Here is a 13,705-nt window from a genome sequence, read left to right as displayed (position 1 = left end):
CGTAGGTGCTCTCTGGCCCCAGCCAACTCATCAACAGGATGGGTGCACCAGTGACATCTTGTTGGCTGGGATGAGTTAATGTGGGGAGTGAAGTGTGTATATGCAGCTGCAGCTTGTCAGCTTCCTGAATGTCAATCACGGACCCAGAGAATCAGACACCGTTTTTCATTGGAATCGGTCATGTTCCAAGTGGCACCGGTGCTAGCCCTTCAATGGTCGCTGAATCAGTCCAGGTGCGGCGCCAGTTTTGCTGTCATAGAACTCCATGAATCCTGTCCCGGCGTCAACACTCAGGAATGGAGAATTCCGCCCCATATTTAGCTGTTTAGCACATTGCTAAATCGCTGGCTTTGAAAGCGGACCAAGGCAGGCCAGCAGCACGGTTCAATTCCTGTACCAGCCTTCCCGAACAGGCGCCGGAATGTGGCGACTCGGGGCTTTTCACAGTAACTTCATTTGAAGCCTACTTGTGACAATAAGCGATTTTCATTTTCATTTCATATCTTTTGATGCGACCACCAATTCACTCGAAGACACGTGGAGAAGCAAACCGTGGTTTTAATCAGCTTAGAACTGAGCCTGCCTGCGACAAGTACAATACTGAAGGCGGCCCCGCAGGTCAGCTGCTCTTGTACTTCCTCTCAAAGGGTGGAGCCATGGGCGGAGCCCATACATGCCCCAACATATCCCCCTGTAGGCGAAGTCACACAATGGCCCATAGGCAGCACGGTAGCATTGTGGAAAGCACAATTGCTTCACAGCTCCAGGGTCCCAGGTTCGATTCCGGCTTGGGTCACTGTCTGTGCGGAGTCTGCACATCCTCCCCGTGTGTGCGTGGGTTTCCTCTGGGTGCTCCGGTTTCCTCCCACAGTCCAAAGATGTGCAGGTTAGGTGGATTGGCCATGATAAATTGCCCTTAGTGTCCAAAATTGCCCTTAGTGTTGGGTGGGGTTACATGGGTTATGGGGATAGGGTGGAGGTGTTGACCTTGGGTAGGGTGCTCTTTCCAAGAGCCAGTGCAGACTCGATGGGCCAAATGGCCTCCTTCTGCACTGTAAATTCTATGATAAGCTAAGGTGGAGCCCACAGGGTTAATAACATAACATAACATAATACAGTGCACTGGTGAATTATCCGTAATTATACATTCACCACATTCACCCCCTGTTTAAAAAATGAAGTCCGGTGGGGGTGACGGGCTCATAGATTCAGTTGGTCCGGTGCCCGGATCGTACGTTGCGACCACCGAAGCACTGGTGTTGCAGACGCTTCGGGTGGCTGTGGAAGTGGGTCCGGAGCGGGCACAGGCGTGGACTCTGGGAGCGGCTCTTCCGGAGCTTCATTCCTGTGGACCGGTGCAGCATGTGGGAGGGAGTGCGGGAACCATATAGGGGTGGGGGCGCTCAACATGGGAAGTTGGACAGGACATAGTGTGGGGGATGCAGTAGTGGTAGTGGAGCCTGCGGGCGCCAGATCCCGGAGGGAGACGGTATCATGCCGGCAATCGGGGGCTCGACATACGCATAGTGTGGGTTGGAGTGCAGAAGCTGTACCTTCTCTACCAGGGGGTCGGTCTTATGGCTCCGAACGTGTTTTCGGAGGAGAACTGGACCTGGTGTCATCAGCCAGGGCAGAAGCGAGGCCCCTGAAGTAGCTCCCCTAGGGAAAACAAACAAACGGTCATGAGGAGTCTGGTTTGTGGCCATGCAAACGAGGGACCTAATAGCGTGGAGCGCATCGGGGACGACCTCCTGCCAGTGAGAAACTGGGAGATTCCTGGATCATAGGGTCAGTAGGATGGTCTCCCAGACCGTCGCGTTCTCCCTCTCCACCTGCCAGTTTCCCTGGAGGTTATAACTGGTAGTCCTGCTCGAGGCAATGCCCTTTCTGAGCAGATACTGACGCAGTTCGTCACTCATGAACGACGAGCCCCTGTCGCTGTGGATATAACTGAGGAAACCAAACAGGGTGAAGACACTATGCAGGGCTTTAATGACAGTGGGGGTGGTCATATCGAGGCACGGGATGGCAAACGGGAAGCGGGAGAACTCATCTATGATGTTAAGGAAGTACGTGTTGCGGTTATTGGAGCGGAGGGGCCCTTTGAAATCGATACTGAGGCGTTCAAAGGGCCTGGATACCTTTACCAGGTGGGCCTTATCCGGTCGATAGAACTGCGGTTTACACTCCGCACAGACTTACACTGACTTACCATGTCTGCAATCCGGGGAAGGGGGTACGCATCGAGTTGCGTAACCGGTTAATGGTCTGGCTGTAATCAACCACCATCCGGAACTTTTCCCCGGTCTTGCCGACCACCACCTGAGCCCTCCAGGGGCTATTGCTGGCCTCTATGGCCCCCCTCCCGCAAGAGACGCTGGACCTCGGACCTAATGAACGTCCTGTCCTGCATGCTATACTGCCTGCTTCTGGTGGCTACTGGCTTGCAATCGGCGGTGAGCTTTGCGAAAAGGGGGGGGGGGGGGTCGATTTTTAGGGTCGCAAGGCTGCATATGGTGAGTGGGGGCAGGGGCCCCCCCAAACTTAAGAGTTAGGCTCCTGAGGCTGCACTGGAAGTCGAGTCCCAAAAGGAGAGGAGCGCAGAGGTCTGGGAGCACATATAGTTGAAAATTAGCATATTCAGCACCCTGTATCGCTAGGGTTGCAGTAGTGCACCCTTGGATTTGCACCGAGTGCGACCCAGAGGCAAGGGAGATGGTTTGTTGCATCGGGAATATTGGGAGCGAGCAGCGTCTAACCATGTCCGGGTGAATGAAGCTCTCTGTGCTCCCGGAGTCGAAGAGGCAAAGTGTCTCGTACCCGTCAACCTGGACGGCCATCATGGAGCTCCGGAGGTGCTTAGGTCGCGACTAGTCCAGGGTGACCGCGCTGAGTTGTGGGTAGCCGGCGGCGTGATCGGAGGTGCTGGGGCGGCCCCGTGATGTCTGTCCGTGTAGGTCGTATGCATCGAGCGGCGTAGCAGATGGCGGCCAAGGTGGCGGCCCCCATTGGTCGAGCGATGCGGGTGGTGAGGACGATGGCATCCAAGATGACGGCCCCCATGGATCGCACGTGGCCGGCCGCGTGGGGGAGGATGGCCAAGATGGCAGCAGCCATGAGTCGTCCGTGTTGTGCGGAGGCGGAGTCGGGAGACACGCTGCCACCTTGCCGGGTCTGCGGGCCTGTGAGTCTGTGAATCGGGTCTGTGAGTTCGAATTCTTAGACCTGGCCAGGCAGACCTTGGCGAAGTGTCCTTTTCGCCCGCAGCTGCTGCAGTTCGCGTTGCAGGCCGGGCAGTGCTGTCGGGGGTGTCATAATATACACATCAGTATATGATGGTGCAGAGACACACACTGACTGACACACTGCAGGACCAATCAACAGACACTGTTGATCAACAAACACTGCTGTGTAACACAGCAGCCAATCACCAGTTAGGGCATGGTCACTATAAAGACAGAGGGCACTAGTTTTCCCGTTCATTCGGGATGCCGCCTCTGAGAGAGACAGAGCCCGCAGTCAGTAGCACAAACATCCACCATGTGCTAGCAGTATAGGCAGGTCAGGTTAGGCATAGGTCTTCAGTCAATCTAACATAGTGTCGACCCACAGTGCAAGTATGTTTAACAGCTCTTAGTTAAATAAAATAGAGTTGTACTATTACAAGTGTTGGTAGCCTGTCTATGTTACTGCTAAGGTAAACGCAGTCTCCACAGATCCAGAGTACCCAACACATCATGGTACCAGTATGTGATGTTAGAGTTTAATAGACCTACCTCCAAGTGATCTGCCTTCGACCAGCAATCAGCTATCTGGTAGTATGGACAGCGTCCGCCCTCCCCCGCCGCTCCGCATCACCGGCAATCTCGGTGCGAACTGGAAAGTCTTTAAACAACGATTCCAGCTATACCTCGAAGCTACAGACCTGGAAGCTGCTTCAGACGCCAGGAAGATTGCTCTCTTCCTTTCCACGGCCGGGGACCACGTCATCCATATCTTCAACTCTCTCACTTTCGCTGAAGGTGAAGACAAGTCCAAGTGCAAGATAGTCCAGCTCAAATTCGACAGTCACTGTGACATCGAGGTAAATGAAAGTTTTGAGCGCGATGTCTTTCAACAACGTCTGCAGGGTAAGGATGAACCTTTTCAATCTTTCCTCACCCACCTTCGCATCCTCGCGCAGTCCTGTAATTACGGTTCCACCTCCGACTCGATCCGTGACCAGATCGTTTTTGCTGTGCAATCGGACCCCCTACGCCAGCAGCTCCTCAAGGTTAAACAGCTCACCCTTGCGATAGCCATCGAGACCTGCGTTCTGCATGAACACGCCACTAACCTGTCGTGTTGGGTGTTCCGCTATACAAACGAACCATCACGGTTGTAGATGGTACAACTCTGCTTTACTATTCTTGATAACAACAACTGTTAACTTCTGACTGTGGTTCGTACTTTACCAGTTAACCTGTGGACCCAGGCCTAGCACTATCTTAGAGAGGCACTCAGCACATGGTGTATGTCTGAGTGGCACGCTGTGAGCTCTGTGCTCTGAGCTATCTCCTGGAATGAGCGGGAACTGTGGTGTTCCCTGTTTTATAGTGCGTGTGCTCTCACTGGTGATTGGCTGCGATGTTGCGTGTGTGTTGATTGGTCCGTTGATCTGTCCATCAGTGTGTGTGTGTGTTGCTCCATGATATGTTTATATGAATATCATGACATCCCCCCTTTTCACAAGAATATGTGCCTATATTGTAATAAATATTGGTATGTACTGAGTGCAGCTGAATATGTGTGTGCAATATCTACAACATGTACATGAAGCTAAACTATATACATAGAAAGGTGTCAGGTGCAACAGAGCAACGAGGTTGTACCATAAACAAAACAAGTGCAATCATCAAATATCGAAAGAGAACTCCTGGAACGACAAAAGGAGAAACACATTAACATTGGACTCACTGAATTGTTATGCAACAATGTGCAAACAGGCTCATAAGTCCAGCCTAGTAGGTGGGCGACGAATTTGGGTTGTCCGTTAGGGTGGCACACCATTCATCACCCGGATTAACGCTGTGCACTGGCATCGGCTGGTGTTATCCGATTTCTGTCAATTACCGCAACGCGGAAGGCTTCCCGGTTGTCGGCATCACCGGTCTGTACGTCGTCAGGGTATGACTCGGTGTATGGAGGCTGAATGGCCCGCACGTCCCTGCTAGGCTGGCGGAATTGGGGAACGTTGGCAGGTTGAGCTGCTCGACAGCAGGCAGCGTAGTGGCCCACCTTGCCACAGCGGAGGCATTGTCGATTTTTCGCTGGACATTGCCGCTTTAAATGTGCGGATCCACAGTTGCCGCACGTCGTGACGTCATGGCGTTCGTTGCGCCACCGCGCATGCGCAGTTCGGTCCTGCGTAGAGCGCGCCTGCGCATCACGTCCCTCTGCGTCGGCGTCTCTTTTGCCGCGTACAAGCGCGTGAGGCCGCGGAAAACGTGCAAAATGGCCGTCCTCGTCCGGGCTGCGGGCCGGGAGGAACTCGATGGACTGGACCCGCTCGGCCTCGTAGGATCCCTGCCATGCCGATTCGGCCGCCTGGAATTGGGAGTAGCGGCTGGTCGTGTTTTCATGGAGGGCGCAGGTTTCGATGGCGGTGGCAGGGGTGAGGCTCTTTATTTTGAGGAGCTGCTGGCGTAGGGTGCCCGAGGTGACCCCAAAAACTATCTGGTCCCGAATCATGGAATCGGAGGTGGCCCCATAGCCACAGGACTGCGCGAGGATACGGAGGTGTGTCAAAAAAGATTGAAAAGGCTCATCCTTACCCTGCAGGCGCTGCTGGAAGAGGTACCTCTCAAAGCTCTCATTCACCTCGACGCTGAAGTGTTGCTCAAGTTTTAGAAGGAACGTCTTGTACTTCGTCTTGTCCTCACCTTCCGCAAATGCCAGGGAGTTGTAGATGTGGATGGCGTGTTGCCCTGCCGTGGAGAGGAGGAGGGCGATCTTCCTGGTGTCAGATGCATTCTCCCTTTCTGTGGCTTCTAGGAAGAACTGGAAGCGCTGTTTAAACAGCTTCCAGTTGACGCCGAGGTTTCCAGCGATTTGGAGCGGCTGCGGCAGGCTGATGGTGTCCATGGCGCAGGATGGCGGATCTCTGAAGATGTGCAGGTAGGTCTCACAGCTGCTGGGTTCCAATCCTGGTACTATGTCGTGTTGGGTGTTACGCTATACAAACGAACCAACACGGTTGTAGATGGTACAACTCTGTTTTATTATTCTTGATAACAACAACTGTTAACTTCTGGCTGTGGTTCGTACTTTACCAGTTAACCTGTGGACCCAGCCCTAGCACTATCTTAGAGAGGCACTCAGCACATGGTGTATGTCTGAGTGGCACGCTGTGAGCTCTGTGCTCGGAGCTATCTCCTGCTGGAATGAGCGGGAACTGTGGTGTTCCCTGTTTTATAGTGCGTGTGCTCGCACTAGTGATTGGCTGTGATGTTGCATGTGTGTTGATTGGTCCGTTGATCTGTCCATCAGTGTGTGTGTGTGTGTTTGCACCATGATATGTTTATATGAATATCATGACATAACCTATACTCGCACATTCAAGCGGCTGAAACGGCGCGGCAAGATCCCCAGTTCCTTCCTCGCTCGCCACCAGACCATCATGTCCTGCCCCGCCGTCACGGCGAACCCGTCACGGACTTTGCAGATCTCCCTTCGCTCTGCCACCCTCTTGAGTCTGACACAATCCCGCCCATTCCAGAACAGGCGGCCCCTGACCCACCCTTGAGGCGGTCAACCAGAATTCGTCGCCCACCTCAGAGACTGAATTTATGAACTGCCTGAATTCATGGACTCTTTGAACTCACGAACTGATTGTTTCGTTACCCTGTTTGATTAACTCACTGGTTTGTACATACTGTTGTTCTAGTTATATTTTGTGTTACATACTGTCCATCTGCACTAGACACCTTCCAATGTAAATATCTTAGAGTTTCTGTACATAGTCCTGTAAATATGCTCGCATGTGCCACACATAGTTAGGAACACCCGCATGCTACATTATTAATTACTACGAACAAATTTTTTTTAGAAAAGGCTGTCATAATATACACATCAGTATATGATGGTGCAGAGACACACACTGACTGACACACTGCAATCAGCACACACAACACAGCAGCCAATCACCAGTTAGGGCACGGTCATTATAAAGACAGAGGGCACTAGTTTTCCCGCTCATTCGGGATGCAGCCTCTGAGAGAGACAGAGCCCGCAGCCAGTAGCACAAACATCCACCATGTGCTAGGAGTATAGGCTGGTCAGGTTAGGCATAGGTCTTCAGTCAATCTAACATAGTGTCTACCCACAGTGCAAGTATGTTTAACAGCTCTTAGTTAAACAAAATAGAGTTGTACTATTACAAGTGTTGGTAGCCTGTCTATGTTACTGCTAAGGTAAACGCAGTCTCCACAGATCCAGAGTACCCAACACATCAGGGGGTGTTGGGACTGGCCCAAAAGTAGCAGGGTAGCCGCACGGCACAGGCCTGGGGAAAGTCTCTGGTCGGGGGCCCACGAGGGGGTCGCGTGGTCAGCCTGGAACGCAGTAAGGCTCTGAAAAGTGACCTCCAGAGAGGTAGCCAGTTTTACCATGTCATCCAGGTCCTGGGCCACTATTTAGAGCAGGCGCTGTCTCACATAGTTCGATTGGACTCCCGCCACATAAACGTCTTGGACGGCGAGCTCCATGTGCTGAGTGGCCATAACAGCCTGGTAGTTACAGTTGCACGCGAGGGCTTTGAGGTCGCGTAGGTAGTCATCTAGCGACTCCCCGGGGTGCTGGCGGCGAGTGGTGAAGACATGTCGCGCGTAGACCTCGTTCACAGGCCGCACGTAGAGGCGTTAGAGTAATGCGAGGGCCTCTGTATAGGAAGCGGCTTCGTCGAGCTGGACAGAAATGCGATGGCTCACCCGTGCGTGGAGGAGGCTCAGCTTCTGTTCATCAGTGACGGATGGCGTAGACGACGCGGCGAGATAGGCCTTGAAGCATCGAAGCCAATGTGAAAAAATTTATTTTGCCTCCGCAGCCTGTGGATCGAGTTCCAGTCTGTCAGGTTTGAGGGCTGATTCCATAGTAGTATTTTAAGCTGATTAAATTGATGCGACCATCAATTCATTCGAAGACACGTGGAGAAGCAAACCGTGGTTTTAATCAGCTAAGAACTGAGCCTGCCTGTGACCGGTACAATACTGAAGGCAGCCCCGCAGGTCAGCTGCTCTTATACTTCCTCTAAAGGGGTGGAGCCATGGGCGGAGCCCGTACTTGCCCCAACATATCCCCTGTGGGTGAAGCCACACAATGGCCCATAGGTAGAGCTCACAGGGTTAATAACATAACATAATACAGTGCACTGGTGAATTATCCGTAATTATACATTCACCACATCTTTATTTTACGTGAAATCACTCTTGGAGTGAGGTAACCTTTCCTCACAGTCTTATTAAATTAAAATAATATATTGGGGTTTCTGTCCCATATCCTAGCCACTGTTGAGTCTGGTCCAGGATCATAATAAAAGGTTAATGCAAGAGAAAGACTGCAAAGTTTCACACTGAATCACAATAGATTTTGATGAAATAAATATTTGAGTAAATGTCACCTGCATTTTGTGGAATGGAAGATATTTTCAAATAAATGCAAAGCATGTGGCGATAATGGTGCCATCATAGCCATATCTGTGGCAAGTCAGTAATTTTTGTTGAACAACATGTCTTATGTTACAATGCGTGAAACTGTGCACCTTTCAATATGCCTGAGCAATACTTACTGGTGTGTATGTATTTATAAATTATTCCATTAATTGCCTATGCATAATACAAAGTTATTTCACATCTGCACAGGAATGCAATAAGGAGGGAGGAAACTGCTGTATCAAATGCACTCTTACGAAAGAAGCCAAATGCAGCAATGGAATCTGTTGTGAAGAATGTCAGGTAAAGGTTTCATGCCAGTGATTTTGTAATTTATAATTGGTTAAAATTTATATAGTAGCCCAAATTTTCTTGGGACAATAAAGATGGGCAATAAATACTTGCCCTTCCAGTGACGTCCACCTCTCATGAATGAGCAACAAAAATGTGCCTGCTGGTGACCTCTATCATCTGTCCGAGTATGTTGTGTTCATGGGAGGTCACCCTTTTAACATAAATTTACACTAGTTGTGGAACTCGGAAGCAGACCTTCGCTTTGAGTTTATAAAATACAGTGCACACTAGGCCCAAGGGATTTTGAGGCCAGTCTGTGTCACCAGCTCCTGTGACGAAGGGACTGCTCTAATTTGAGTTTGTACACCGTTTTTGCAGGTTCCAGGCCTTAACGCCTCATTGTTGGGCCCACTTGCATTCTTCAAGAGCTGGTGTGCTTCAACTCCGTGTACCAGCCTCCAGACTAAAGCAGATATCTGAGTGAGCCTGCTCCTGATCCTACTCTACAGGGCACTTTAGCATCAGGTGATGCTAAAGGGGAGGCAGTGGCGTAGTAGTTTTGTCCATGGACTAGTAATCCAGAGACCCAGAGTAATGCTCTGGGGACATGGGTTCGAATCCCACCATGGCAGATGGTGGAATTTCAATTCAATAAAAATCTGGAATTAAAAGTCTAATAACGACCATTAAACCATTGTCAATTGTTGTAAAAACCTATCAGATTTACTAATGTCCTTAAGGAAAGGAAATCTGTTATCTTTTCCTGGTCTGGCCTACATGTGACTCCTGACTCGCAGCAATGTGGTTGACACCCACATGCCATGAATGAATTAAAAAAAATAAAATACAGACCTTGATGGAGCTTGTGGCACTCTTTGGTCTTGATAAAGAGCCTGCTTCAAGAAATGGATGTATTGTCATCGCCGTGAGGTCAGCATCAGTCACCTTCGTGATGGACATAAAGCTGACTGATAATGGTTATGTTGCCTGTTGTGACCTGGAATGAAGAATTGTAGACCAAATGTTCACCCTTGTAGGGCAATCTAGAATGAAAGGTCACAGGTATAGGTTGAGAGGTAGTAAATTTAGAACTGAGATGAAAAGGAACTACTTCTCACAGAAGGTAGAGAATTTGTGGAACTTGCTGCCCCATAGTGCGGTGGAATCGGAGTCATTAAATGAAGGAGATAAATATATTTCGGGGGGAAAAAACAGGTTAAAGGGATGTGGGAAACAGGCAGAGGTGGATTTCAGACCAGGAAGAGATCAGCCATGATCTGATTGAATGGCGGAGCAGGCTCGAAGGGCTGAATTGCTTACTTCTGCTCCTAAGTTCTTAATTGAGGGCGACTGTGGCCTTCAGAACCACAGGTAGCGCCAAGTATGCCCTGGTGTTTACTCCAACTTTTGCTACCACAGGCGACGTAGATCAGTGACTGCTTCCAGTTGTAGTGCAGCCTCCTGTTGTACTGTGCCTCTGAAATGTTACAGCAAGACATCCTTTGCCAGAACATGTTTTGCGATTCTTGCACTAGGACACTTGGGTCTCTCTGCAGCCTCTCACCATTTTGATTTACTGTTTGTCATGCCATAATGGACGGCCCCACATTTTCCCACATTATATTCTGTCTTGAATGATTCACTGAGACTGCCTCTCATTCCTCTAAACTCCAGAGAATGTAGATGCTGCAGGAGCGTTTCCAAGGCCCGAGTATTGAGCCAGCCTTTACGTGGGGTTCCTCCCTCATTGTTATGGCTTAACTTAATAAATAGAGCAGACACACAACCTGGTTAAGACGACTTTATTATTCCAAGCTTGGTTTCGTGTACACAAGAGATGGAGCTGGATAGATGCCAAGATTGATCTACTAAACACTGATAAAAAACACATCAATTATACGATTTTCCAAAAATCAATAGCCCACCCTAGTTGGACTTGATCCAATCCTTGGCGCCATCACTTCTATATTATTTGTATATATATAAAATTACTTGAAACAAAATGATGACTTGTGGTCAGCTCATGATTTAACCCCATCCTGTCACCTGTTGTTTACTAGGATCTTGAGTCCATTTTAACATTGTTTTTCGGACATTGCCAACCTTGTATCGCAGTCTGTAGTGTAGGAAATGTGGAACAGAATCACAGAATAATGCAGTGCAGGAATGGCTGTTCGGCCCATCAAGTCTGCACTGATGCATGAATACACCTGACCTACCTACCTAATCCCATTTTCCAGCACTTGGCCTGTAGCCTTGCATGTTGTGCCAGGCCAAGTGCCCACCCAGGCACTTTTTAAAGGATGTGAGGCAACCCATCTCTACCAGCAGTGCATTCCAGACTGTCACCACTCTCTGGGTAAAAAAACTTTTCCTCAAATCCCCCCTAAACATCCTGCCCCTCACCTTGAACTTGTGTCCCCTCGTAACTGGCACTTCAACTAAGGGGAACAGCTGCTCTCTATCCACTGTCCATGCCCCTCATAATTTTGTACATCCCAAACAGGTTGCCCCTCAGTCTTCTCTGCTCCAGAGAAAACAACACAAACCTAACCAACTTCTTTTCATAACTTAAATGTTCCATCTCAGGCAACATCCTGGTGAATCTTCTCCATCCTGCCTCCAGTGCAATCACATCCTTCCTATATGGCAACCAGAACTGCACACGGTACTCCAGCTGTAGTACCCTCACCCAAGTTCTATACAACTCCAACATGACTTTGTAATCTATGCCTCGATTGATAAAGGCAAGTGTCACATTTGACTTTTTCATCATCCTATAAACCTGCCCTCTGCCTTCAGAGATTTATGGACAAACACGTCAAGATCCCTTTGTTCCTTGGAACTTCCCAGTGTCAGGCCACTCATTGAATACTTCCTTGTCACATTACTCCTTCCGAAGTGTATCACCTCACACTTTTCAGGGTTAAATTCAATCTGACACTTTTCTGCCAATTTGACCATCCCGACTATATCTTCTTGTAACCCAAAACACTCAATCGGCCACCAGGCCAAACTTGCTGATCCTACCCCCCACATTGTCATCTATATTGTTTATATAAATGGCTAACAATAGTGGACCCAGCACAGATCCCTGTGTCATGCCACTGGACACTGGCTTCCAGTCACTAAAGCAGCTGTCTGTCATCACCCTCTGTCTCCTCCAGCGAAGCCAATTTTGAATCCACCTTATCAAGTTACCCTGTATGCCATGTGCATTTGCCTTATTTATAAGTCTCCCATATGGGACCCTGTCAAAGGCTTGCTGAAATCCATGTTAACTACATCAACTGCACTACCCTCATCTACACACCAGGTCACATGCTCAAAAATTCAATAAGATTTGTTGAGCATGAGCTCCCCCTGACAAAAGCCATGCTGACTATTCCTGATCAAACCTTACCTCTCCAAGTAGAGATTGAATCTCTCCTTCAGAATTTTCTCCAATAGTTTTCCTACCACTGGCTTGAGACTCACTGGTCTGTAGTTCCCTGGTTTATCTCTACAACCTTTCTGAAATAGTAGGAAGGACTACATTAGCTGTTCTCCAGTCCTCTGGCACCTGCCCAGAGGCCAGAAAGGAATTTAAAAATTGAATCAGAGCACCTACCATCTCCTCCCTCCCTTTCCACAACATCCTGGGACACAATTCTTCCGGACCTGGAGATTTGTCCACTTTTAAGCCTATCAACACCTCCAATACCTTGTCACTTCCATGACACTTTGCTCAAGAACCTCACAGTCACTCGTCCAGAGTTCGATATCTATTTCCTTGTTCTCTTGGGTGAAGACAGATGTGAAGTATTCATTCAACACCCTACCAATGTCATCTGGCTCCTCCCACAGATTTCTCTATTGGTCCCTAATGGCTCTACTCTTTCCCTGGTTATCCTCTTCCCATTGATATACTTACAGGGGCTGGTTTAGTACAGTGGGCTAAATAGCTGGCTTGTAATGCAGAACAATGCCAGCAGCACGAGTTCAATTCCCGTACCGGCCTCCCCGAACAGGCGAAGGAATGTGGCGACTCGGGGCTTTTCACATTAACTTAATTGAAGCCTACTTGTGACAATAAGCGATTATTATTATTATTACAGAATATCTTGGGATTTTCCCTACTATTACTAGCCAGAGGTTTTCATATTCCCTCTTTGCTCTCCTAATTGCTTTCTTAAACTTCGTCCTGCCCTTTCTGTACTCTGCTAATGCGTCCATTGATTTGCTCCCCTTGTACTTGCTAAAGCCTCTTTTCCTTCACATTATATCCTGAATGTCTCTGGTCATCCATGGTTCTCCGGCCTTGTTACTCCTTCCTATTAACCAAGGGGGAACATGTTGGGCCTGTACCCTCTCCATTTCCTTTTTGAATGCCCCACTGCCCTTCTCTAAATTTCCCCACAAGTAAATCTTTCCAGTCTACCATGGCCAGATCCTGCCTTATTTTGCAAAATTCCACTCTTTCCCCCATTCCAAACCTTTTGCAGCTTGTCCACGTCTTTGTCCATAACAAACTTAAATTGTACCATGCTGTGGTCATTATCACCAAAATGCTGTCCTACCAACACATCAACCACCTGTCCAGCTTCATTCTCCAGAATTAAGTCCAGCACTCTGTCCCTTGTTGGACCCTCTACATATTGAGCTAAAACGTTTTTCTGTATAATTTTCAAGAACTCCACTCCATCTAAACTCTTAACACAGTGACTGTCTCAATTAATGTTGGG

At 49.0% G+C, this 13,705-nt stretch overlaps 1 protein-coding gene across 10 annotated transcripts in view; it reads left to right on the top strand.

Moving 5' to 3' along the window:
- The window catches only part of adam22 (ADAM metallopeptidase domain 22), a 588,297-nt gene that overhangs the window by 387,836 nt on the left and 186,756 nt on the right, over window positions 1–13,705 (top strand). For all 10 annotated transcript variants that reach the window (XM_072508619.1, XM_072508628.1, XM_072508623.1 and 7 more), the window contains exon 17: window positions 8,898–8,990. In XM_072508619.1, coding sequence (XP_072364720.1) covers window positions 8,898–8,990 — 93 coding nt within the window. The remainder of the gene's footprint in view (window positions 1–8,897; window positions 8,991–13,705) is intronic.

Source organism: Scyliorhinus torazame, chromosome 6, assembly GCF_047496885.1.
Source record: "Scyliorhinus torazame isolate Kashiwa2021f chromosome 6, sScyTor2.1, whole genome shotgun sequence".
NCBI classification, from domain to species: domain Eukaryota; kingdom Metazoa; phylum Chordata; class Chondrichthyes; order Carcharhiniformes; family Scyliorhinidae; genus Scyliorhinus; species Scyliorhinus torazame.
Note: the sequence above shows the minus strand (reverse complement) of the source record. Positions and strands in the feature narration are given on the sequence as shown.